Source organism: Larimichthys crocea, chromosome XVII, assembly GCF_000972845.2.
Source record: "Larimichthys crocea isolate SSNF chromosome XVII, L_crocea_2.0, whole genome shotgun sequence".
In the NCBI taxonomy this organism is placed as follows: Eukaryota; Metazoa; Chordata; class Actinopteri; family Sciaenidae; genus Larimichthys; species Larimichthys crocea.
The window spans coordinates 11,715,130-11,739,146 of NC_040027.1; the positions used below are offsets into that span (position 1 = coordinate 11,715,130).

A 24,017-nucleotide genomic window follows, 5' to 3' on the forward strand; every position below is an offset into this window, starting at 1 on the left:
TAATTTAACACGGCTTTAATGGCCTGTCACATTCTGCTACACTGGCAGCCTCTAATGCAAGCTGTCATAAGCTTTATTAGCAAGCGAGTGCAAAACACAGAGCTCAGCCTTCTACTTTGCTCCTGCCCTCCTCCGCATGGGAAAGGGAAACACATTACAACATCCTTTAATATCATATTTTACAGGATAAACTGAAGCTCTACTGATTTTTTCAAAGGGTACTTATTACCCATGATGGTGCTATCTGGCCTTGCAGTCAGTTTAAGTTTTAGATGGCGAAGTTTTGAGATGCTCCACCCATATGTCATGTAAGTGGATAGAGTTTTATTTGTGCTGCATAGTATTTAAAAAATTAGGCGACATTTGACGGCAGTGTGTCTTTCCAAAAGCTGCCAGTTACTTTATAATGCACAATCCTCTGTCAGCAGTTTTCATTGGGACTATTTCTTCTGTGAAAACTGTCTGCGGATCGTCCTGAATAAGATGCAGAAAAATAAAATGATCTGTATGACTAATGATGATAAATTTATATAAATAATATATCTGTAAAGTACATTTATATAAATGTATATTAATATTATAATTTTTACATATATATTAATATTATATATATAATTATATAATTATTTTTTATTATATTATTTTATTTAATTTTATATATATAATGTTATTATAAAATGTATATATTTATAATTTATTAAAATATTATATAATAATACTAAATAATTTCCCTCCTGGGATTATTATTATTATCATTCTGATAAGTGCCAGTTACTTTATATGCACAATCCTCTGTCAGCAGTTTTTGGGACATTTCTTCATGAAAACTGTCTGTGGATCGCAAAATAAGATGCGAAAAATAAATGATCTGTATGACTAATGATGATAATTGTATATAATAATATATATATAAATAATACAAATAAATGTAATATAATATTTATTATTATAATTTTACATAATTATATTATTTAATATTATATTTTATTTATTATTATATTTATATATATCATATATATATTATATATATAATATATAATATATATATATATATATATATATATATCCATGTATAACATTTATAAATAATAAATAAATAAATAATTTCCTCCTGGGATTATTAAAGTATTTCTGATTCTGATTCATGAAGCATCTTGACCCTGAAGTATAAGTTAAGTTAAGGATTATAAACCAGATATGACAAAGTGAACATGCGCCTGAGGTCTAAACTCAGGACACACCTGTCAGTGCAAGCTCAGGCTGGCATGAGGACAGAATATCCTCTCAAAGCTGTGTGTGCCTGCAGCATGCGTTATATCCACATATGCCATATTACAAATGCCTGTTTAAATACTTGTGAGGTCTGTGTAACAAACCTGGAATGTGGACCGACCTCTTGCGTTTCCTCTTTCCTGCGCGTGTTTACCTTCAAGATTCACCTTTAGGCTCCGGACAACAGAGCCCGTATCTAATGACATGTGAGAGATATACATATACACACACACACACTGACTGTTCAAAGCTGCTTGGTGGAGAATAAAATGAGAGTTTGAAGAGTTTGAGGAAAAAAACACCTCCAGGTTTCATGACAGTGACTAACCTGCGCAGTGCCAGCCGGGCCACATTCCTGAGGGATAAAAAAAAAAAAAAAGTCAGTCAGTGAGTTGCGTTAAATGCTCAACCGGAGCACAGACCCGTTTGACAAGACGGACTGTTTTTGAAAAGATGAGTGTGACACGACTCAGCCTCGCTCAGAACCATCTCCTGCGCGCACGGGACGCACACTCCTGTCGGACAGGTCGATGAAAGTGTTGGAAGTTTATTCAGTTCATGGTTTGATTTCATCGGACACACAATGAGAGGCTGAAGACAGAGTTCACTCACCTGAATAACAAGGCTTTTGTCGTTTCGGTGGATCATTAAAAAAAACACAATGGATCAGGTAGGTCTGTTAAAATCTTCAGATCCGTCTTTATTGATCATTTATTATATCTTAGCAGTTATATTTCAACATATTATGACATTTTATGTTGTGTTAACAGGTGTAAGTCTTCCTGACTGTCAGTCTTGACAGTGAATTGAGTAACATTTATTAGTCACATGTAAGCCTCTGTGTGTGTTCCTGATTCTGGCTACAAACCAGCTCAGCAACAAAACTTACAAAACTAAACCTTCACTGCGTTGTGACGGTTGATTTTCCTCTGCTTAGCACCACACTATCTTTAACAGGTGACCCATGTTTTGTGATCTTCAGGTAAACATGTCATTTATGTATTTTCCTGGTACTAGTTTTCTGCATTGTTTGCTTCGTTCACCAGGAGGACGTGTTGGACTTTAAGGCCCTGATGGCCAAGTTTCAGGATGAAGAAGTCCTCCTGAAGCAACCCAGGATCAAACCTGCTCTCCCAGAGAAACCAAAGGTTGTCCCTCCTCCCCAGAGCCCGCCTCACTACCTCCCCGCAGGAGCACGCCCCTCCCTGCTCACCTCCATCAACCAGTCCCTAGATGGGAAGATGGCCCCCCGAGTGGTCTTCAAGGATGAGAAGAAGGAGAGCAAGAAGCCTCTCATCCAGACTACCTCGAAGGGAAAAGACAAGAGTGAAGCGAAGCTGATCAAAGGGAAAGACAAGGCAACGAAAGGAAGCAAAGAGAAGCCCGAAGAGGCTTCGTCAGATCAGAAGCAGAAGAAAGAGAACGGTAAAGACAAGAGGTTCTCGTTGGTGCTCCCTGGAGCGCCTAAGGAGAACACCGCAGAGCTGGTGCCAGCCACGCCTCCACCTAAAGTCACACCAGCGAAGAAGAAGGGCTTCCTGGGATTCAGGAAGTCAACAAAAAGAAATTCATACGAGGTATCGGCTGATCCGATCATGGACTCCCCCAGCTCAGAGATTCCCGGACAACTTCCTCTTATCCCGGTGCCTCCTGACTTTGGTGACTCACCACCAGAGCCTGAAGTCTCTGCACCGAAGGCTCCTCTACCAAACATCCCCACCAAACCTGACTCCAGTGCTGCAGTGGAAGCTGCCCCGTCCTCCACTATCCCTGCCTTTCCTGATTTCACCCCACCCCCCGCCTTCATTCCTGATTTACCAGCACCAGTCCCAGAGAGTGAAACCCCACTTGAGATAGAAACTCCTGCCCTGCACGTTTCCAGGCCCGCTAGCCCAAAAGAAATAATTCAACCCCCCACCGGCACCGTCTCAACCCCTCCACCCAGTCGGGTCACTCCCTCTCCCACACCTCCTGAGCCGGAGCCGGCAGCTGAGGCTGCTTTAGAGGCTGCAGTGGAGGTGGCTCCTGCTCCTGTCATAGAGCCTCCATCCGTTCTGCCGTCTCCTAAAGCTGAGCGTCGGATCTCGGCCCTCTCAGCCCTGGAAAGAGCGGAGGACATGAGCCCAGGGAAGAAGATTTCGTGTGACCAAAGGATCTATGAGGCTCTGGAGAAGGCACGCAAGAAGTCCAGGTAAACAACACAATGCAGAAACACAGCTCTGTGCTAAAAGTTATAAGCAAAATTTATGTCAATGATGATTGAAAAACACTAACATCTTGTCATTTCTGCATCTGTTTGCAGCCCAGTGTCAAACCCGAGCACATCCTACTCCACCACCCCACCTCCAGAGGAGAGTCCCACCGTCTCTCTCCCAGAGCTCCCACCTATTGACTATGAGGCAGGGAAATCAGCAGAAGTTAACGGCGTTGACCAGCGTAAGTCTGGACAATTCGCTTCTATCCTTCTCTGCGCTTCTTGCTTTTATTAGTTTCTTTTACTGTTTACCACGGAAACATATCTCATCATCGGGGCATCGGGTACGCACTGTGTTTCTGCACAGAACATTATGTATTACTGTGGGAATATGTATTGTAAAGTTTATGCCACAGGGTTGAATCCGATGTTGGTTAGGCGAAGCAGCTTTTAAAGGTACGCACTGAGAACAGTCCTGGCATTCTTCTTGTGTGCCAAAAACAACTGAGCGGCAGGCAGGGCAGCGCTGCAGAGGTATGTCAGCAATGACGGAGAGGAGGAGCAATGACAGGAGCGTGTCTGTCGTTACGACAGAGAGCTGCACTGACAAACACTTTAATGTCCGCTAAACTGACAATCCATACGATTAGAGGCGAGTCTGCTACTGTGTTGATTTGTGCATTGTGTAGAAACTACAAACTAAATGAGTCAAGATGATTCTTCCAAATTATTGCACTCTTATTGTTAAAACTTCCTATCATGCACCACAAAACGATACAATTTTAAGGGTAGTTCAGTTCAAATACGACATGGAGCAGATGTATTTTGCATTGCACGGAAGAAAAGTAGCATCATTTAATTACAGTGCACTTTTCTGCTTTACAAGCACTTCAGGTTAAATTAAAAGAAGTTACAGAACTGATGCAAAGAAGACTTTTTTTTTAAGTGAGGTGTTCTGTGCATGTCTTTGTTAAGCTGTGCTGATTTTCCACTTGTAATCACATTATCTCCGCTCTGCAGTTATATCACAACAACCTCCACGGTGTGTTTTACTGGTTTGGTCTGCTCACAAATCAAATTCTGTCTCTCGTCTCCTCTCGCTCTTTTGTGTTTTGGAAATTTCCTCCAGGTGTTTCAGCTGAAGTTTTTATTGTCTTTCTGCTTTTACTGCGTTATGCGACTACAGTGAAGATTAGATTTTAAGATGAGAGTTGGTGAAAGCAGAAAGTGTCTGAAAAACCAGCTACAGACGGTGCATTAAAATTCTAATCATGATATTAATTGTGTATTTAACATGATATAATCCTCTGCAGGGGAAGCCTCTCCGGTGTTGGAAGGTATCGCTGAGGAGGGGTGCGATCCTGTCCCAGAGCTGTTGTTGGTTCCACCGCCTCAACCCAAAAAGTTGCTTCCAGTTCCTGAGTCACTGGGTCCTTCTCCAGAGAAACCAGACAGACCTTCTTCTGTGGACCTGAGTGAATACACCTATTCTCCTCATCTGGGAGATAATGGTAACCATTGTTACACAAAAACCTTGTGAAACCACACCCGAACAGCCCCCCTAATGTTGTGTTTCCCATCATTTACAGAGATCCCTGTCCCTTCCGAGTTCTCAGAGACCGACACCACAGATATCCCTGAGTTTGATGATGTGACCTCAGATGCTCATTCTCCAGACTTGGGGAGCGGGGACTACATAGGTACAGATACTCCGGATGGACAGATTTCAGATTTTTACAGTAATGGATTAATTAGTCCAGGAGCTGAGGACCGCACAGACCAAGATAATCCACAACCAGAGTCCTCTTTCTCGTTCCCTCAGGAATCTCCCGCACCGCCAGAGTAAGTGAGATGAATAACTCTGCTCTCTTTGCTTTGAAATACTCATTAATCTCTCGGGAACTTGGGTTCTGATTTCCTGTGTGTCCTCCCCCTCTGACTCACGCAGGGTCCAAGCTGAAGTCGACAATGGTGTCTATGAGAGCACGGAAAATGTTTACGAGGAGTTCTCAGTCTCAGCCAAGAAGAAAGGAAAGACTGAAGGTGGCAAGAAGCGCAAAGGCCCGCCAAAGAGTGAGGAGTCACATCAGAACATTTAGAATAAGATCTTTAAATCACCTTTCAAACACATTAAGTGAACTGTATACAGCTGAATGCTAGATTTAAGATACATTGGTTGTATTATTGTGCAGCCCAGAGTATTATTATATCAAATGATGTATTATTCGATGGTCTGCTCAACCGCCTCAAACATATATAACTTCAGTTACTTAAACTTTGCACCTTTTCCACAGATCCGTATGCTGAGGCGCCACAGGAAGCAGTAAGTAGCTCTTTGAGGACTTTCAAAATAAAACTGTATTTCCTTTTCATCTCTCTGAGATTGTAATGAGTTAGAATCAAACCTTATCTCTTTGTTGCAGAATGAAGAGAAAGTCAAGACAATCAGGTTCGGCAAGTAAGGCCCTATTTTTTTTTTTTTTTATTCCCCCTTGTTTATTCCCCCAGACACTGTTAGTCACGGGACACTTTGGTCGCTTTTGTTTCCGCCGTAATCTCCTGTGGCATTAAAACGTGCGAGCGAGGAGTTCCTCTCTAACGGGACGATATCCCTCTTATTCTCTCGTCTGCAGGGGCGACAAGAAGTCCACGGCAGAAGGGCCGGATGAGAAAGAGCTGAAAAAGAAAGAGAAGCAGCGCCTGGAGAAGGAGAAGAAGGAGCTGAAGGAGAAGCAAGAAAGGGAGAAGAAGGAGCAGAAAGAGAGGGAGAAGAAGGAGAATAATATGAAGAAGAAGTTCAAAGTGAGTGATTTTTAAATGTTTTTTTTAGAAGGTGAACGAGCAGCGGGGGGGAGGGCGGGGTCGAAGTCTTGGCACACAAACCAGTCTGGATTCATTCCTCCCAGTGGACGAGCCGAGCTGAGCGACGCTCAGGCTGAGAAGGAATCTGTGTAAACATCGTTCATTGTTGGCGATATTCTTTTCTTCTGCGATATATTATTACCGTATTATGACAAAACAAAGCTTTCTCCTTCATCCGCTGGGTGCTGCTTACATGCAGAATCATTGATTTTTTTATGTAAGCCAATGTCTCTGCAGTTATCAAAGAAGTGGCAATATTTAAAGCTATCAATATTTCTATATCAAGGCTATTTTGTAAACAACTCACAGAGAATTATTGTCCAGCTCTGTAGTTACCTCCAGCGATAGAGCCTTTCAACCTCTTTTCATTTCTTTTGGTTTTTACTGCTTTGGTTCGTTCTCAGCGTTCTTATCGTGTCGTTTTTGGTCACAGTAGGCAGTAAAACAGTTCTAAAACCACCTTGGAAACTACCAGCCGAGCACCAAACTGCAGCCAGTCAAAGACAGAGAGCCAATTATTTCCCGCGGGAGTTGGTAGAGACCAAAAACAGAGCCAAAAGATTGTTGGCTCACTTAGCGATTCCAACACCTGCCCTAAGTGGAAAGCAGCCCATCATTAATATGATTACACCTTCGCTTCCGTCGCTGTAACAGCTTCATGATACATCTATCACTTTCTCCAGAACTAGTAATGAGTGAGTACGGGGTGTGTGTTGTGTAATCGTTAGATCACAGGACAGGAGGAGGCCATGTACGAGGCAAAAGTAACCGTGACGACGAAGGGACGTAAGGACGATCTGCCCGTCAAGAGCGGCGACTTGATCAGCATCATCCGGACAACGAACTGTCCCAAAGGGAAGTGGCTGGCCAGAGACAGCAGCAACAACTGTGAGTTTTATGTTTTCATGAGCGATGGATAAAATGAGATCTGCTGGTTTAATGAAATCTCTTCTGTAACTTGACTGCATTGCAGCTCGAGTGTGATAAAAACAACATAAATCACACAAACAAGCGACTTCATTCCTACATTCTGAGACACATGGGGCAGAAAAATGTTGATGTGGTGCAGTCATTGATCGTGGAGCACTGACTGAGCTCTGTGGGTTTGTTCCAGATGGGTACGTTGCAGTGGATCATATGGAGCTGGACATCAAGGAGATGCTGGAGCTCGGAAAGAAGGCCGCGCACACCCGCAAGATCAGCAACACCAACGTAATCGAGGCGGAGGACACCAGCATAGGGAACAGGTATGTGTGCGCATGCAGCTGCTCGCTCGTTATTCATCACACCGCAGAGTTAAAAGGATGATTTAGAGCCGTGTCTTCTCTTTTTAAGGGCCTCGAACCACTATCCAACGTCAGCAGAGAGCTGTAAGTATCTGCCTGTTGTTATTTGAGACACCTAAATATATTGAACCCATTCTGCAGCAGTTTGATGTCGGTGTTGATGTGTCCAGTCACAGATGACAGTGAAGAGTGGACCGGTGACGAAGAGGAACCTCTGTCTCCTGCTGCTGAAACTGCAGATCCGTTGGCTTCAGTGTGAGTCCACATTAACTTGACTCTACGTGGCTGAAATGTTCAGTTTCCTTTTGAGATAGAGACCTATCAGCTGAGTGACAAAGATCTCTGATTAGTCATCGGAAGTGTTTCTATTTTTTTCTTATGACCTTGTCTTGTCTTTTCCTCTGCAGGGGTCACAACAGGACACTCTCGATGCCAGACATGGGTAAGAATCCAAACCACACTTTTGTTTTTCCACACACCTAACAGTAATTCATATATCACACTAAGGGTGTGACGTGTCATGGTGTGTCTCCTCTGTGTGTTATCATGATGGGGGTGCGCAGATACAATAGACAAGAGATGTTTTTTACAAGCAGAGTATCCTCTTAACACTGTTTATATAAAGAAGACACGTATAGATAGGCAGTAGAAATAGTTTATCATCATCTATGACTCTGTGCCTGCGAGTTGATGGCGTGCAGGATTATTATTGTCATCTTTAACCTGCTATCTGTAGGACAGGACAGAAAAAAAATGCTGCGATCAGCTTTTCACTGGTAGTTTTTCTGGAAGTGTGGGGCTGAGTTTCTCCTCTCAGGCGAACTGAGAGAAATGAGGTGAAAGCAGACTAAAAACAACACGTAGTTAGTCGTTGCTGTTGTTGTTTGTCTGGCTGATTTGACGCTCTAATCAACACGGTCAGCAGTTAGAGCAGCAGCAGCTCCACGAGCTGTGACTGTGAGCTCAAGGAGCCAATTAAGGTCCTTCAAAAACAATCGCTGTTATTTGCGTTGAAAATCATCTGCGTGCAGAAATGGGATATTTTTAGATCTGGTGTGACTTGCACTTAATCTCCAATTTGATTGTGAATAAACGTCCATAAATCTTGTTGGAAATGCTTCAGCAGACATAGCTGCCCGCACATCCATGCATTCATTGCAAAGAGAAAATACCAATAACTACGTTGGAACACAGCTGGAGTCTTTCAAAGCTTGTGAAATCATGAAACATTCCAGTTTCGAACTTGATTTAAAAAGGTTCTCTTCCCTGTTTGCATACTTCATATGCTGAATCACGGCCATGTGACTCATTAGACGAGCATCTTGTTTGTATAAACAGGAAGAGGCAAGCGAGTTCAGCATTTTGTGATGATCGCCTTCAGTAATCTTCAGTAATGATTGCCTGGTGTAATTATGGGATAATATAACTCTGTAGGTAGATGTTTGTTATGAAAGGAAATTGTGTTTATCATCTGTCGTCTTTCTTTTCGTAGGAGACAAAGACCTTACCATAAACCACCAGCACAGCCACAGTGAGCCAGATCCAAATGGCTCCCATGTCCAGTGAGTTTGCCAGCTTCATACTCAGTTGATCACACACACACACACACACACACACACACACACACACACACACACGCGCAGAGTGTGGACATACGTCTCATGTGTGTATTTGTCTTTTTTCCAAGAGCAAGACAGGAAGCACTTCAGAAGCTGGCCACATTTTTCCATTCACCAAAACCTGTGGAGCCAGCTGCCAGGTAGGCATGAGACAAAGCTGTGTGTATATACACACACACACACACACACATACATGTGCACAAATGGGGTTTTTAATTTTATCGTTTCTTTAATTTTCTTCATTCTTTTTTTACAGCAGCACTGAACCAGAGACAAGTGAGTGATTCTAAAATATAGAAAAACAGAACATACGTACAATACATATATATTGATATATTGTGATGTAAATTATGTATGTGAAATGATCGTTCTGTGTTGATAAATGGATTTTGTTTACATCTCAGATCCTGAGCCTGTGAAAGAAGAAGCATTAGACCCGTGAGTAAAACACGCATGCACAAACCCACACGCTAAGAAAAAATGCTGTGAAACCTGTAGTCAGACGGCTCTGCTTCCTTTTTGCCCGTGATGGCCGGCTGAGCATGAAAAGAGTGAGCGTCTTTTTTTGTGTTTGGGAGAAAAGGAAGAGGAATCGCCTCGTTGTCCTTCAGCAGGAAGTTCAGCTGGTTCTGGTCGGGGAATGAGTTGGTGCATCGGCTGCTTTTCAGATTTATCAGTGGTCGGTTTCTGAGGAACTGTCGAGGAAACATTCACCTTTTTTCAAATCTGTTTGTCTGCAGGCCTGAAGCGAGTTCGACACAGGAAACCGACTTCGATCAAACTGAGATGATCATTTTACCTCCTCCTGACCTGTACGCTGACTTCGCCCAGTAATTATCACAAAACGAGGTGAGCATGAAACATCTGGATTCAGCACTCATCACTGTGCACTTCACATACTGACATGTTTCCTTTTTCTTTCTGCATGTAACAGCTGAACAAAAAAAAAGCATCCAGGATTTATCTGTGGTGTTATTCTTCACACTGTGTCCCGGGTCAGTCACCTGATACTGTGACAGCAACTTCATCTTCCTGACTATGATCTTTTTACCTGGCGACTGCATTTATGGATCAGCACGATGATACACGAGGAGAGGAGAAGAGAAGCGATATGAGACGTATCACGCACAATCTCAGCAACCAGAACTCTTGGTGCGCTTTTTCCTCTGAAGTGCTCGGTGAGAAGAGGCGACAGTTTGTGACTTTGGACCAAGTTGAACTGCTGATCCCAGAAAAAGGGCAAACTGTTGCACACGCACAAGCTTTTTCTGTACAGTGATTGTGACTACACAATCCATGTGCAAATACCAAAATCTGTTTAAAGTAGTGGAAACACGGGGAGCATGTCGATTTTTCTCAGGTATCTTTCAGGTTGAGATGCATCCTGAGGAAACACACAGTGCACATGAGCAGTAAAAAAAAAGGCAGGGAGAATGTTTACCAAGTATTTCATCCACGTTTCCAGTAATAAATCATCTAATAATCCAGTTTACAGCGTTGGTAGCAAAGGAGCAACATAGCTGCTAAACAAATGAATAAAAAACATTTTTAGTTTTGGTCATCAGCAATGATTAAAAAGCCTTTGTGCAGCCTGCTGTACCCCACAAAAGATATATCCTCCTCTGTATGTGCACCGGCAGAAGACCACCTTCAGCTTTTACCTGTTATTGGTCATTTTTGTATTATTGTGCTTTTTTTTTTTTATACACGAGCATCTTTTTCTACTTTTATGTACCCTCATTATTTTCTTCAGCGTGAGTTTAAATTGTGGATGTGTTTGCCAGATACTGACTTTATAACATATTAGGTTAATATAATAATTTTCTTTAAACGATGTAACAATAAACACAATTAATGCAACATTATTAACCACATCTGCCAGCGGCATCAGTTGCTGTGTGTCGGTTCCTTCTGGAGTGAAGCAGCATCCATAAACTTCATTTTCCTTCTTTCACTTTTATGGCCGCGGTCGTCTGGCAGGTGTCACTTTTATGTGCCGACTTTCTTCTCAGAGTTTCCCTCGAGCTGATGAATAATAAGTATTAGAAGAAGAGAGAAAGCAGCGCGATGACCACCTGAGGTCGTTTTTATATAAAGTGATGAATCTTCTTGTTGACATCTAAGGGTGCGTTTTTGTCTGGAGAAAAAAACAAAACAAAAATAATCCTCTGTGATTGGAGTGTGTGTGTGTGTGTGTGTGTGAAATGTTCGAGTCGACAAAGCCTCCAGGACCAAAACACTTTCCTTTTATACGTTTGTTTATTGTTTTTCAATAAATACTCATTAAAGTGCAAATCATAACAGCAACATCATGCAGTGCATAACAATAGAAATCCAAACCCCAATCAGACAGAGACAGCGAGAGACGGTTCAAACACACTGTCGCATTCACACACACATTTATACACATTCATCACACACACACACACACACACACACACACACATACATACACTGGGGTACTGGTTACACTAATCATAAGAACCCCGCCACAGAGACGCACAGAGCACAGCTTGGCTGTTGAAAATACTCACTTTGGTACAACACGGAAAGTCTGTATATGATTCGGCCCCTCTGGCGTGTTTCCCAGCTCTGAACACAGATTAGAGTTTACATGACTAACATGCCACTGGTAGCTGCATACAGCTGTAATGGTACAGTACTACATCTGATAGTGAATACTGGTAAATATTGGGAGCTTTTAAATATGACCCACGAGCAGCAGAATCAGGAGTGAAAGCATAATGTGCCAGATGTGATCCTGATGTGGTTCGCTACACGGACGACGAGTCGTTTTAAGACAGCGAGAGAGAGAGAGAGTGACACAGAGGCTCGAGTGACGAACACGGGTTCGCGTTTGGAAAGCTGTATGTGCAGTTGCATGTGTGTTGCAGCAGGGAGCAGAGTTTCTCCCTGACATCAGAGAATATTCGGTGGTGTGTGTGTGCTGTCACAGACAGACCTACACAGGACATTAAACAGAATAAATAAGAGCAGAGTAACAAAGAACGTGACTTTCACTGTTTCAGCCTCATGAGGCAAAAACAACGGAACCGTGCCACAGACACAGAAGCTCCACGTCAGATTATTATAAATCCAACATGTTGTAATCTAGACCGATGTGTGAGAACCACCATGAAGTGTTATTATTTTAAACTAGCCTGTGAATAATGATGAATATTGGGGATTTGGTATCCATGACACCGGTCTAAAAAAGTACGCACTACTCCTCCGACCTCTGTGTTTTACTGACAGCAGTAGAAAGTCAACAGTCCAGTGCTCTCCATCAAAACCGAGAGAACGAACCCATGGATAAAGACGGACTCGTCCGAGCAGCACCAGCTTTCACTTTACATTCAGTCAGAAAAAAGATTTAGATGTTTAAAAATGTCGCATGACGACAGCGACACACGACCCACCTATGGTACGATCTGACAGGACAATGCAGGACATTTAGAAAAGTAATACCGCCGTGGTTTCAACAGTTACAGTAAGGTGTGATGCAGAAGGGGAAAAAAGACAAACAGCAAATCTGCAAATCATTTCAAAGTGCAGACTGAACAGAAGAGACACACAGACAGCAGCTCCGACAGCTTCAAACCTCTGCTAACAAACCAGCGTCAGGTCAGTAAGAAAACATGACAATCGTGTGACGCCCTCTGATCTCCTTTACGCACACTGGTTCATGCACACACTCTCCACAAACGTATGCACAGAAATTACTGCGCTGCATTCGTTTAAGGCAACTGGAGAAAGGTTTTCTGTGTCCTGCAGCAGACACACACCGCCTCACGTGAATCCCTCGTCTTCCCGTTTTACTCGATTATCCTCATCACTTCATTATCTAATCATGAACAGGGGGGCTAATTATGTTTAGTGCTTTATTACAATCAGGAGCAATTTAGATTTAATTTCTCAAGCAAGGGTTTGCGGAAGATTTGCTCGACTTTTGCTCTTTAATACACAGTAAGTATGAATATGTGTGGGTTGGTTTATGGTTGGTCAAAAAAAAATCAAATTCAAGACCTCACATTTGGGATTAGGCACTAATTTCTGTTGGACATTTGACTTTTTTTTCCATTTAAAGGGTTAAAGCAATAATAAAAAGTAAAAATAATGACAATAGTTTGTAATCGTAGCCCTTAAAATGTCCACATCTGTATTTTCCAGATGTCGCAGATAACGTTTTTGGTGAGCAGCATATCAACACTTACTCAGCTGAAGCGTAAAGGAGTCAGCGTGTTGCATATTTGTGACAGAGATATGTATGGCATGTGGAGACAGTCCATTGCTGTCAGGTCGTATGGCGCTCGTGAAACGGCGTGTGTCTGTGCCTCAACACTAAATGCAGGACAGTCGGATCCACGCGGAGTGTTGTCGTCCTGCCGTCTCTCAAAGTTCATTAATCTTCTACGCTCTATTCAAATTCAGGATCAAACTCTATGTCGACGCAGTGCTTAAATCATAGAACTACAGTGCCTAAAAAAAAAAACAATCTCTCAAAAATAAATATGGATCTGATATCTAAATAATAATCATCTTCTTCGTGGTATATAAAGTCTGTTATTTGGTATACCTTTGTCAATCTTCTCAGCTACAGAATATGATCAGAATATAAATATAATATACATGGATAACAAAAACTGTTTCTTTACAAACCATATTATATAAAACCTGAAATCAAATTTTACATGTGTGAACGTTCCCTCAGACACGGATTTAACGTCAGTTTGAACCGACGTCTTCATCAAAATATAAGACAAGAAGCAAAACTGACCTCTGATCAGTGTCTGGGGAAAACTCAGCAGGATATCCCGCCATTAAGTGTTATGGTGGGCGATGACGTTTCAGCAGTTGATAGTAGACTGAAGGTGTTTGTGGGAGGAGTGACAGTGAACTTGACCTCTGCTGCCCTCTGCTAGTTCACAGATTACAGTCCCAGGATCAGTTTTCACAAGCTGTGGCTCGATGTTTTAAACTCCACGCCTCTGACCCCAGGACTGTGTCAAAATAAGAAAAAAGAAGCTGTTAATCTGCCGTTCTGAAAAAGCCTTCCTCTCTATGTCTCCTTAATCTGAGCTGACAGGCGTTGCTTTTCATGTTTCCATTCACCCTTCCAGTGCAATACAACTGGAACAGAGATAAAGAGGAGACAGAAAGAGGAAGTCACTCCAAACATCTACACTGCCTACACCCCGGATCAGCAAATGGCTTCAAAACCCTGACTGACATCCAGGTTACAGCGAGGGTCTCAGCGTGCCAGCGTGGTGATCAGACTGGCGCACATTTCAAAGAAGTCCATGGTGTGTGATCCCTGACGTGGGGTGAGCATAGGAGAGCTACCGGACAGGGACCCTGGGAGAGAGGAGCTGAGCTGGGGCAGATCAATCGCTGGGCTTGCCGAGTCGATGCTCAGTCTGGGTCTGTGGAGACCGGCCGTGGAGCCCGACCTCTGAGGTGTGGACGAACCCGACTTAAAGCCCACGGCCTCGATGATGTCATCTGAGGGTCACATGAGCAGAGGAAAGTGATGTCAGCATTTATTAGAGAGATGGCTGCAATTCAAAATTCAGTTCACGGACAGTTTTCAGGTTTCCAATCTTGAAAACGAAGTCTCAAAAGCTGAAGATGAAAAACTAACAGAGGTAGAAGAAGGTGATGGGTGTCACATGTACATCATAAAGAGTATGAGGTGTATGTTGATGTGCATTTCAATCAGAGCCAAATTTAAAAAGGATGGTGGCTGAAATAAAAGCGTAATTTTATGCTAAGACGAGTACCAAAAGAACACTCTGCCACCTGATCTGCATAAACACCACCTCAGCTGTTCCAACCTCACCAACTCAGCGAAAAGCAGATTTTAGACCCAAGAAACTGGAGGGGACTAATTAAGTTGCAGTGTGCTGGCACTCACCAGCTTTTCATCTGTACTAAGGTAGAGCCACTGTACCATCAAACAGGAATAAATATACAGCGGTGCATTGTTTGCAAATAAAAAAATACTACGATGGCAGTTTTGTGTGTCACTAACCATCGATGCTCTTGAAGTCGAGGAGGTAGGATCTGTTGTCCACCTGGTACAGCTGCAGGCTCATTTTCACCAGGTTACCCGTCACTGGATTCTTCCTCCGCACTCGCAGGTGGTACGGGTTCACAACCTACAACACAAAATGACGTGCAGTCTCGTTGGTATGTGGCCATTTGTATGCGCTGTATGTATGAGACGTATCGTTTTACCTTCCAGTCAAAGCTGAGCTGTCTCATAGCCCTGTACACTTCAGCCATGATATCATAGGGTCTGCTCTGACTCCTGATACCGAGGTGCCACTTAGCCTTTTTCACCGCCAGGGGTTTGGGCCGGGTGGTGTTGAGAGCGTCCAGAGGACAACGTGACTTAGGGCTGTCGGCCAAGAGCGGAGGCATCCTCTCTGGGTGGGGTTTGACCCCGGGGGGCAGTGGCATGCCCTCTTCGATGAAGGAGCCCTGGGGAGGACTGGAGGCTAAGTAGAACTCGCTGGCCTGGGTCATGATCCGCCTGTTGTCTATTATAAGGTGATAGGCTACTGCTAGCTGATCCTGCAAGCACAGAGGGGGGATGGAGAGTCAAAGGAAGACTGCACAGACCTTCAGCTTATTGAAACCTGACTGGAAACATAAAAACATACATACTGTACATAAATAATTGTCTGGGGTCTGACACTGTGAATGTGTATGGTGTACCTGTGGATCCCCGCTGTAAAGGCTGGACACAACCTCGGACTCTGTGCATTCAAACTTCTCACAAACTTCCCTAACTGCCTCCTCATCCAGGACTGTGGCATCGTACGACGGGTCCTCAGGAAACAGGTAGCCTGGCAGGTCCTGCTTGAACCACTCGTGTTCCCTGATAAAAGAGAGGATAATCAGACAAGTTGTTATGACTCACTATAAAACCAAACCTAATGGTGGGTCATCTCAAAATGTCACAATGTGACATTTAAGCTTGCATGAAGTCAGGCTGTTGCCGAACACAGTAGTTTGTTTTGTAATGACACTTGAGATGGGAGACCTTTAAAGTTACAGGGTCAGCAGTAAAACAGGGAGAGGAGACGCTGTCGTCAACTTCAGAACAGATACACGAGGCCTCTGTTAGGGCCACTTGACCCAAGCAGAGCATGGTGAGCACCTGATGTCTTTGATGGTGGCTCTCTTGAGAGGGTCCACCTGCAGCATGAGCATGAGCAGCGAGGCCACAGAGCGGGTCAGGTACTCGGGGATGTAGAAGACGCCTCCTCTGATCTTCTTAAACAGAGTGGGGACGTGCTCGTCATCAAAGGGCAGAGTGCCGCACAGCAGGGCGTACAGGATCACCCCACAGCTCCAGATGTCAACCTCTGGGCCTGCATAGAGCCTGACAGAGTGATGAGAACACGTGACACGTAACAAAATGATCCATACACATGCTGCTGCTGCTTTAATATTAAACTTTCCATTTTTTATTACACACTATAACAATGTAAATGTCATGTCATGTTAATCTAACTGTAATAAGACCAGTTTTTATGTTTTTATATTTAATAATGTGTCTGTCAACAACTATTACTCCTCCAAAGAAGCATCCATAACTGGTGTTTATATAACTAATGGATACTTAACAACACAACATACAGTAAATAGTTGTATTATCTAGCTAGTGGTGGATCTAGCAGTATTTCAAAACACATGTACAAACAGTAGTTGTATGTTTAGTGCTTATAACGCGAAATAAGGGGTGTAAAAATGAAGTATTACTAAAAAAATAAATAAATCCACTGATCTATAGGTGGCGGTAATGCACCAAAAACACGGATAAAGCAGTGAAGAAGAAGATTTCAAGCTCGTAAACATGGATGTAAACAATGCATGGGTTAAAATAAAGGGCTTTGAGCAGAAGAACATGCATTCAATGCAAATATTGGGCCTTAAAGATATACGCAGTGCATTTCAGTGACTGGACGTAACATGTTTGTTTAAAAGAAAACTCCACAGGGACTAAAAAAAAAGTTGTTTTCTATAAGCTGACTATTGTTCCTCGTGTCACTGGTGTTTAACTGTGATTAAATAATTGCTCTCCAGACATAAATAACTGTGATCATCATCGCAGCACACCCAAACACACCTTCCTGAGATGACCTCTGGAGCAGCGTAGTTGGGTGAGCCACAGCTCGTCCGCAGGAATTCCCCATCTGACATCATGTTTGACAGACCTGATGGTCAAACACAAGACATACAGTCTTTACACATGACACAGACTAATTAAGTAAACCATTATTATCATTATTGCTATTGATCCTTTTATACACACAGGTTAAATTAAACACAGGCTGGCACAGGGAGGGTAAGCGGTACACTCTGTGGACACTGCTGATATCTTTATCCTCCTTTACCCTCCGCGACTCTAAGCTCCGAGTACAAAGCTCATCTAATTGGATGAGCCTCTTTCTGCTCGCCAGGCTCCCGGCCAAACGCTGAATACCGCTCGCTTTGTGATGTGCTGACCTTCTCTTTATCTTTTATCCCTGTTCCTTTAACACTCCCTCTCGCTGCTCGCCAGCGTCTGCTGTTCTCAGCCAAAACACTTCTCCCGCTGTACACCCAATGCCGCACCCCAACGATTCCTTCCATATCAGATGACACTGGGGCCTCAAGGCTTCCTGCCAGACTTGATATGAGACCTGGCCGTTGCTAGGGGACCTCTCTCCACCCCGCACACCCTGCTGTGCACAAGGGCCTTCGTGTGTTTTTGAAAGTATTTCTCCCTTTTGTGGTCGTATTACATCTGGCACAGTCTCTTAACCAACAATTATGCCAAAACGGTTACAGTTTTCAGTGGGAAATGTAATATAATTTTATATTGAGGTTAACAGGTGCATGATGGTGATCTCATGCTTTTTTGCCCAAGTGCATATTTAAGTGTAAAATTACCCTGCCACAAACTCTGCCTATTTGTCTTCCTTATCCCCTAAATAAATTCATTTTCTCTGTTATGTTCTGTCATGCTTTCTCTCTTTCTAATGTTCCCGAAAAACAATTTCACTGCCAAGCCGATCCTTCTGTTTGCTCTGGGGATCCTACCGAAGTCGGCTATCTTGGCGTTCTTGCTGGCATCCAGGAGGACGTTCTCGGGTTTGAGGTCTCTGTGGACCACCATGTGCCTGTGGCAGTAGTCTACAGCTGAGATAATCTGCTGGAAAAGACGGCGAGCTTCTGTGTCCTCCACCTGAAAGACACAATATAAATGAACATGATTAGAGTGTGTTGAGTATCTCCTCAGATTTAAAAGTGTGTTACAGAATAAGCACAGAAACAGGCCTATGGTGGAAGTGTGTAAACACTGGTAAAGGTTATGTTTGTTTGTGGAACAGATTTATCATCATTCAGGGTTGGTCATGAGGTCGCTATGACTCAGTAAAGGTCAAGTAGGATCATTCTATTAAAGATAAATGAAGAGAGCTGCCAGAAGAGTTCATCAAAAAATTAACAGAATTTAGAAGATGGAGTTTTTCCAGCTCAGTCAATGCAAGATATAAATTGACACGAGGTCATACAAAGACTGCACTACTCGAAGACTAAACAGAGCAGATTTTATCCTACAGTTTCTCCAGTATGTGATAGATGTCAGGCAGCAGAGGACAACTTGACACGTCTGTTTTGGTTCTGTCCTCCCTTCTATGATTTCTGGTCAAAGATACCTGAAATATTTTCAAAAGTTTTTGGAAAGAACATCGAGCCTGATACTGAACTTGTGATTTTTGGATGCTCTCTGAACGCTCCGGGATCCACGTTTGAAGAGCCAATGACCTTGGACACTTGGAATGGGTGCAGCCAAAAAATAAAATAAAAATCACCCCCCTGCTTTCAGATGTGGCTCATTGAAATGATTGTTACAACACAGATGGAGAAAATCTGTTTCATGAGTCTCAACAGATTTACTGAAATATGAAGAGCATTTATAAGATATCCAAAGGAAAACGGGCTAAAATCTAATGTTTTCCGGCTAATGATGTGTTTTAGGTTTTAATTCTTGGCTGTTTGTTTGTTTCTTTTAGTATTTTTTGTCTCCACCACATTCATTTAAAAAAAAAAAATTTTAAAAATCCCTTAATTGTTGTTTGATTAAAGTTGGCAATACACACAGCACATTACCTAAGCCGCTGCTCACAGTGTCATTACTGTTTATCCAATCTCTGCTCTGTTTACTACTGACGATGCAGTAAACACTTAATCCAGCAGTTATTTAACAGATTAAATGTCTTACCCGTCCATGTTTGCAGATGTAGTCAAACAGCTCACCTCCAGACACATACTCCATGACCATGAAGAAGTCCGTAGGTGTGCTTATCACCTGGTACCTGGAACAAAAGGATACATTTAGTAACTCATCCACATCTTTTATGTCACATCTGTAATTTAAATAACTATAAATACACCAATAATAGGCTTTTATCTCTAAAACAGAGCGCTTACTTCAAAACATGCACAGAAGAAATACACAGAAAGGTGAGGCCGAGCGGTGATCTATGGCTGCTCACTGTGGGCATTATTTCATAAAGGTCAGATGTATTAAAATGCAAGCCCAATCTCACGAATGGTTGCTCCTGAGAGACTCTGCACTTCATCACAATCTACTTCATTCCTGTCGAGCCGGCTGTGGCACAACAAGGCCGGCACCGTGGGAGAAATAAACACAAACTACATTTCTTACTTTTTCTCTCTCACACACACACACACACACACACGCTTGAGATCGCTTGAGGGATGTTTCAAGACATTTGTTCTAATCCATTTGTTTCTGTGCTGGTTTTTACAAACATGGACGATATATCACACGGAGCCTGCTTTGCTGAGTTCAGCGTCCACGCCTGAAGCTGTCTCTAACAAATAAAATATGTGTTTATGCCCATGTGTGTGTGTGTGAATGTATATGTCTCTGTGAGAGTGTTCCACAGAGCTCACATATCTGCCATAGCTTACAGTGGTGGCGGTGGACGAACCCTAACCCTGGCCTAAAAATAACACAGATTGTTGAGAGACACGGGGGACTGACAAGGAGAAAGAGGCCGAAGGAAAGAGAAAGAAGGTCAAAGAAGAAACCCAAGTGGAGAAAAGAGACACCTGTATGAGGACAAAGATTTGGCCGTGTACAGCAACTTCTGTTATCGGTTTGTACTAACCAAAACAGTTTTCTTTATCTAGCTCCACATGTGTGTGTGTGCACATTTGTATGTTTGTGTGTTCAGCCTCCTGGGAGCCCTGTGGGCATGCTCAGTGCAGCGTAGCTGTAGTAAACAAACAGGAACAAGCAAAGCATGCCACAACACAGAGGGAACGAACACAGCATTACAAAAAAACAAAAAAAAAACACAGTTATCTCTCTTTCTCTCTGCCAGCACTGAGAGTCTAAAAAGATCCGACTGGAAAGGATGTGTCGTCTTCCCCCACTCACAGCTTGATGATGTGCGGGTGTCTGAACAGTTTGAGATTCTGGATCTCTCGTTTGATCTTCCCGACGACATCGAGGCTGCGGATCTTCTGCCTGTTTAGGATCTTGACAGCGACTTTATGGCCCGTCAACTGATGCTCGCCAACTGGAAACGAAAAGAATTAGAGATATGAAGCAGATGCAGCACACAGATCGTAAACCTAGTATACACAAGACAGTCTGATTGAGAGGCAGAGAAAAATGGGTTATGGTTTTATTTAGATGTCGGTCGCATAGCAGGCTTCGACATAACAGTATTTTTCAGTTACTGGCACACTGTGGCTCTTATTTGTTGGCCTTGTTCAGAGTGTTGGAGCTAACAGCCTGCCTGAGGCTCTGAAGCCACGTTGTTACTGTAGCTGCCAACCCCCCTACTCACAGTTTGAGTTATTGTTACAAAGGCTGGATGAACTGCTTTAAATCCCACCGAGGGAGTAAAGATGTTTATGAGCATATTCTGATTCAATTTCTTTTTATATGCTGGGATGAGTAAACTGATTTACCATCGTACATCATTTATGACTTCAGGTGGGGGTTTAACCGCCACCCCCCCGCTAAGCTAACACATCCCTGCTGCGCACACACAACAAACAGCCGGTGTGAGAGTTGTGAAGGTCAAAAACAGTGTCCGAAAACTAGCGAAGAAAACTGAAATAATAATGATTTAAAATAAAATGATTTTACCCGACTCGAGTGAGCAGTAGAGCCCGGTAGCACCGGTTAGCTTTTTGTTTTTTTTTTAAACGTCAACGTTTCGAACGTTGACAGTTTATAACCGTTAACAACATTAAGCTCGCGCGAGGGGGGGGGCTTCTTCAACGTCCTTTACCGCGAGACAGGGTAAAAAAAAAAACGCAAATAATTTTTTTTTAAACGTTAATACGGTAATAACAGCGAGTATGACTGGGCATCTCCTCCAGGTAATTACACCTGCCATAGCTGGTAACAGTAGCTACAAACAGACAGGGGGGGCTCCGGGTGGAAGAATTTGACTTTCAAGCGGAGCGGATTCTCGAAGCGGAGTTACGCTTTAAACCGCTCGTGTCACAGCCGTTAAACCGTCCGGCTTACGCAGACTGCGCACCGGTAAGTTTAACAGGAGGAGGAGGAGGTGGGGGAGGGAGGCACGGATACTACTTAATATCACTCCAACTAAACGTACACATTAAACTCGGTATGACACAAAACCATGACTTAACTCTTCACTTTCCCGAATGTTCCCACTCCGAGCGTGTCGCCGAGGATGTAATGGCCGATTTTTACTCTGCCTTCGTGTTTCTGTTGTTGCCGCTCTGCCATCTTCTCCGTTACCGACGGCTGGGCTCGCTCGGTGCGGTCGGTGGGTGTGCTCGCTTGCCTGCCTGCCTGTGGGGCGCACGGAGGGGCGGGGCACGTCACTTCTTCCACCGTGAGGAAGGGGAGAACAACCGACGACTCAACCCCCGCTCTGCGCTCGCTGTGCGGTGAAGACCGTAGCAGAAAAAAGAAAAAACCGTAATTACCTATCTAGACATCTGTCTTAAAGCCGAGCATATGTGGCGTTACCGGGATTAACACCTCAAGAGTCAAGCGGCCTTTGCTGTCTGCCCTGTACGGTGGGCATCTCCCACCGACCCGGTGTTATGTCGAGTTTTGCACCCCGGCCAATTAAACCCCCCTGATAGATACTGTACCTGTGACGGGTCAAGGTAACTCAGGGTAAAATTATGAATCTGATCATTTAGATCAACTGCTGTGTGAAATACTGTTAATAATCATTAAAAAACAAACAAACAAATGTTCATTCTAAAGCCTGATTTTTGTTTTTTGAGCCCAATAAAACAATGTTTGTCTTGTCATACTGCTTTATTTTGGGTTATAAATAATAGGCCACGTCTCTGATGTATGCAGTGATGGGGAAAGTAGGTCAGATATTTTACTTAAGTAGAAGCAGCCCCCCCAAAAAAATGCTCAAAATCATACATTGAAAATACTGCTGAAATAAAAGTACATAAGTATTCAAAGTAAAATACATATAAAGTATGATATTTATATATAATATAAAGTATAGTATTCACTTTGGGTACTTTATACCAAAGTAACAAAAGTAAAACTTTAAAACTTCTCTGAAAACACTTCAGAATAATATTTTATGACTGGATTTTTATTAATTATTGATGCATTAATGTGTTTTAATTTTAATTAAGGTTGCAGTTTGTGTAGCTAATTTCAATTCATTTATATAAGCCTGCTTACTGCTTTTGTTACTGGTTAAACTTTAATAATATATCATCATAATATATTGGTTGATACATATTTTATTTGAGTATCTAAATATGTAATACATTAAAGTTATTAAATAAATACAGTAGAGTAAATGTGCAATACTTGCCTGCAGTACAAGTAGAAGTCTGGCATAAAATGGAAACACCTAAGTAAACAAACAAATATCTTAAATATCTCACTTATTTTGTTTTTTTCTCTGTACAGTCGAGGCCATCAGAGTATGTGAGTGTCATATCTTTATGGACTATCAAACTGATATGTCATATTTTCATTGTCATGCTCACATCTCATACTGTTTACGTCCTTCTTGACGTCATATCAACAGATTTTTCTCACTTTGCTGTCACATATCTCTACTGTGTCAGTCTCAGATGTTTTTAAAGCGTCATGTAGTTGATAAACCTTCTGAAACACAGTGGGTAAAATAGATAAATAAATACATAAGTGGATGAGTTGCAAACAAGACTGAGGTGAGTTGTTCACGTTTAACCACCAGGTGTCAGTGTACGTTTAATGTATCCCCATCCCGTCTCCTCCTCCTGGCCCTGTCTACTCTGGTCTCTGTGTATAAGTGAGCCCTTTCTGAAATTGGCCAACATTTGTAGAGCTGGCACACGAAGCTCTTCTCTTCAAAGTACGAAAATAAACATTAAGTCGTGTTTTATTTAATGGGCTTAAACGTTTTGTGCATGGTCTGTTTCACTGACTAGAGCTCTTGTAAATCTTTACGTTTGAAATGCCACATTTAGATTGAATAGATGATAAAATGTGTCTCTGTTCTTTTCCTGTTCAGAAAATCCCCATTACACGTTTCCTAAGAGAAAGAAAAAAACACACAATGCCAACAAAAGCAAAGAATTCAAAACCTTTATTATTATAGCTATTCTTTAGACATTTGGTAAACACGCCAAATATTTTAATTTGATTTATTTTATGTTTTTTTTTTTTACAAGGACAATTAAAAAGTAATTATCCATGGGCAGGGAGACAACAGAACAAACACAACACACTAAAAAATA

General features: G+C 42.6%; 2 protein-coding genes across 5 annotated transcripts; one reads left to right on the top strand and one right to left on the bottom strand.

Annotated features, from left to right (window-relative positions):
- The first annotated feature begins 1,686 nt into the window (after positions 1-1,686).
- Positions 1,687-14,388, top strand: LOC104919126 (FYN-binding protein 1). 2 transcript variants are annotated; one of them, XM_027290220.1, is made up of 20 exons: positions 1,687-1,942; positions 2,319-3,463; positions 3,575-3,708; positions 4,780-4,977; positions 5,056-5,308; positions 5,415-5,539; positions 5,761-5,789; positions 5,890-5,924; positions 6,100-6,268; positions 7,057-7,216; positions 7,443-7,575; positions 7,664-7,698; positions 7,785-7,869; positions 8,022-8,056; positions 9,107-9,176; positions 9,302-9,373; positions 9,493-9,509; positions 9,638-9,671; positions 9,974-10,082; positions 10,168-14,388. In XM_027290220.1, the coding sequence occupies exons 1-19, from the start codon at positions 1,934-1,936 to the stop codon at positions 10,065-10,067; spliced, it is 2,832 nt and encodes a 943-aa protein (XP_027146021.1). In that variant the 5' UTR covers positions 1,687-1,933; the 3' UTR covers positions 10,068-10,082; positions 10,168-14,388. The 2 variants fall into 2 exon arrangements, with proteins under 2 accessions (XP_027146021.1, XP_027146020.1); XM_027290219.1 differs by having other exon boundaries at positions 1,688-1,942; positions 9,490-9,509.
- prkaa2 (protein kinase, AMP-activated, alpha 2 catalytic subunit) lies at positions 10,925-22,032 on the bottom strand. 3 transcript variants are annotated; one of them, XM_027290221.1, is made up of 10 exons: positions 21,933-22,032; positions 20,698-20,839; positions 19,510-19,603; positions 18,327-18,471; positions 17,371-17,458; positions 16,399-16,623; positions 15,954-16,116; positions 15,471-15,809; positions 15,265-15,391; positions 10,925-14,735 (listed from the first exon to the last, which is right to left on the bottom strand). In XM_027290221.1, the coding sequence occupies exons 1-10, from the start codon at positions 22,030-22,032 to the stop codon at positions 14,485-14,487; spliced, it is 1,674 nt and encodes a 557-aa protein (XP_027146022.1). In that variant the 3' UTR covers positions 10,925-14,484. The 3 variants fall into 3 exon arrangements, with proteins under 3 accessions (XP_027146022.1, XP_027146024.1, XP_027146023.1); XM_027290223.1 differs by lacking the exon at positions 21,933-22,032 and adding an exon at positions 21,418-21,548; XM_027290222.1 differs by lacking the exon at positions 21,933-22,032 and adding an exon at positions 21,237-21,376 and having other exon boundaries at positions 14,485-14,735.
- Between the last annotated feature and the right edge of the window lie 1,985 nt (positions 22,033-24,017).

Excerpts from the sequence above, each read along its gene's own strand:
- LOC104919126 (XM_027290219.1), top strand. Across the intron at positions 7,576-7,663 it reads GACACCAGCATAGGGAACAG|GGCCTCGAACCACTATCCAA; the intron begins GTATGTGTGCGC and ends TCTCTTTTTAAG. Across the intron at positions 7,699-7,784 it reads TCCAACGTCAGCAGAGAGCT|TCACAGATGACAGTGAAGAG; the intron begins GTAAGTATCTGC and ends TGATGTGTCCAG.
- prkaa2 (XM_027290221.1), bottom strand. The coding sequence starts at position 22,032 with ATGGCAGAGCGGCAACAACAGAAACACGAAGGCAGAGTAAAAATCGGC. Across the intron at positions 17,459-18,326 it reads CGCCAAGATAGCCGACTTCG|GTCTGTCAAACATGATGTCA; the intron begins GTAGGATCCCCA and ends TTTGACCATCAG. Across the intron at positions 14,736-15,264 it reads CGACTTCAAGAGCATCGATG|ATGACATCATCGAGGCCGTG; the intron begins GTTAGTGACACA and ends TGTGACCCTCAG.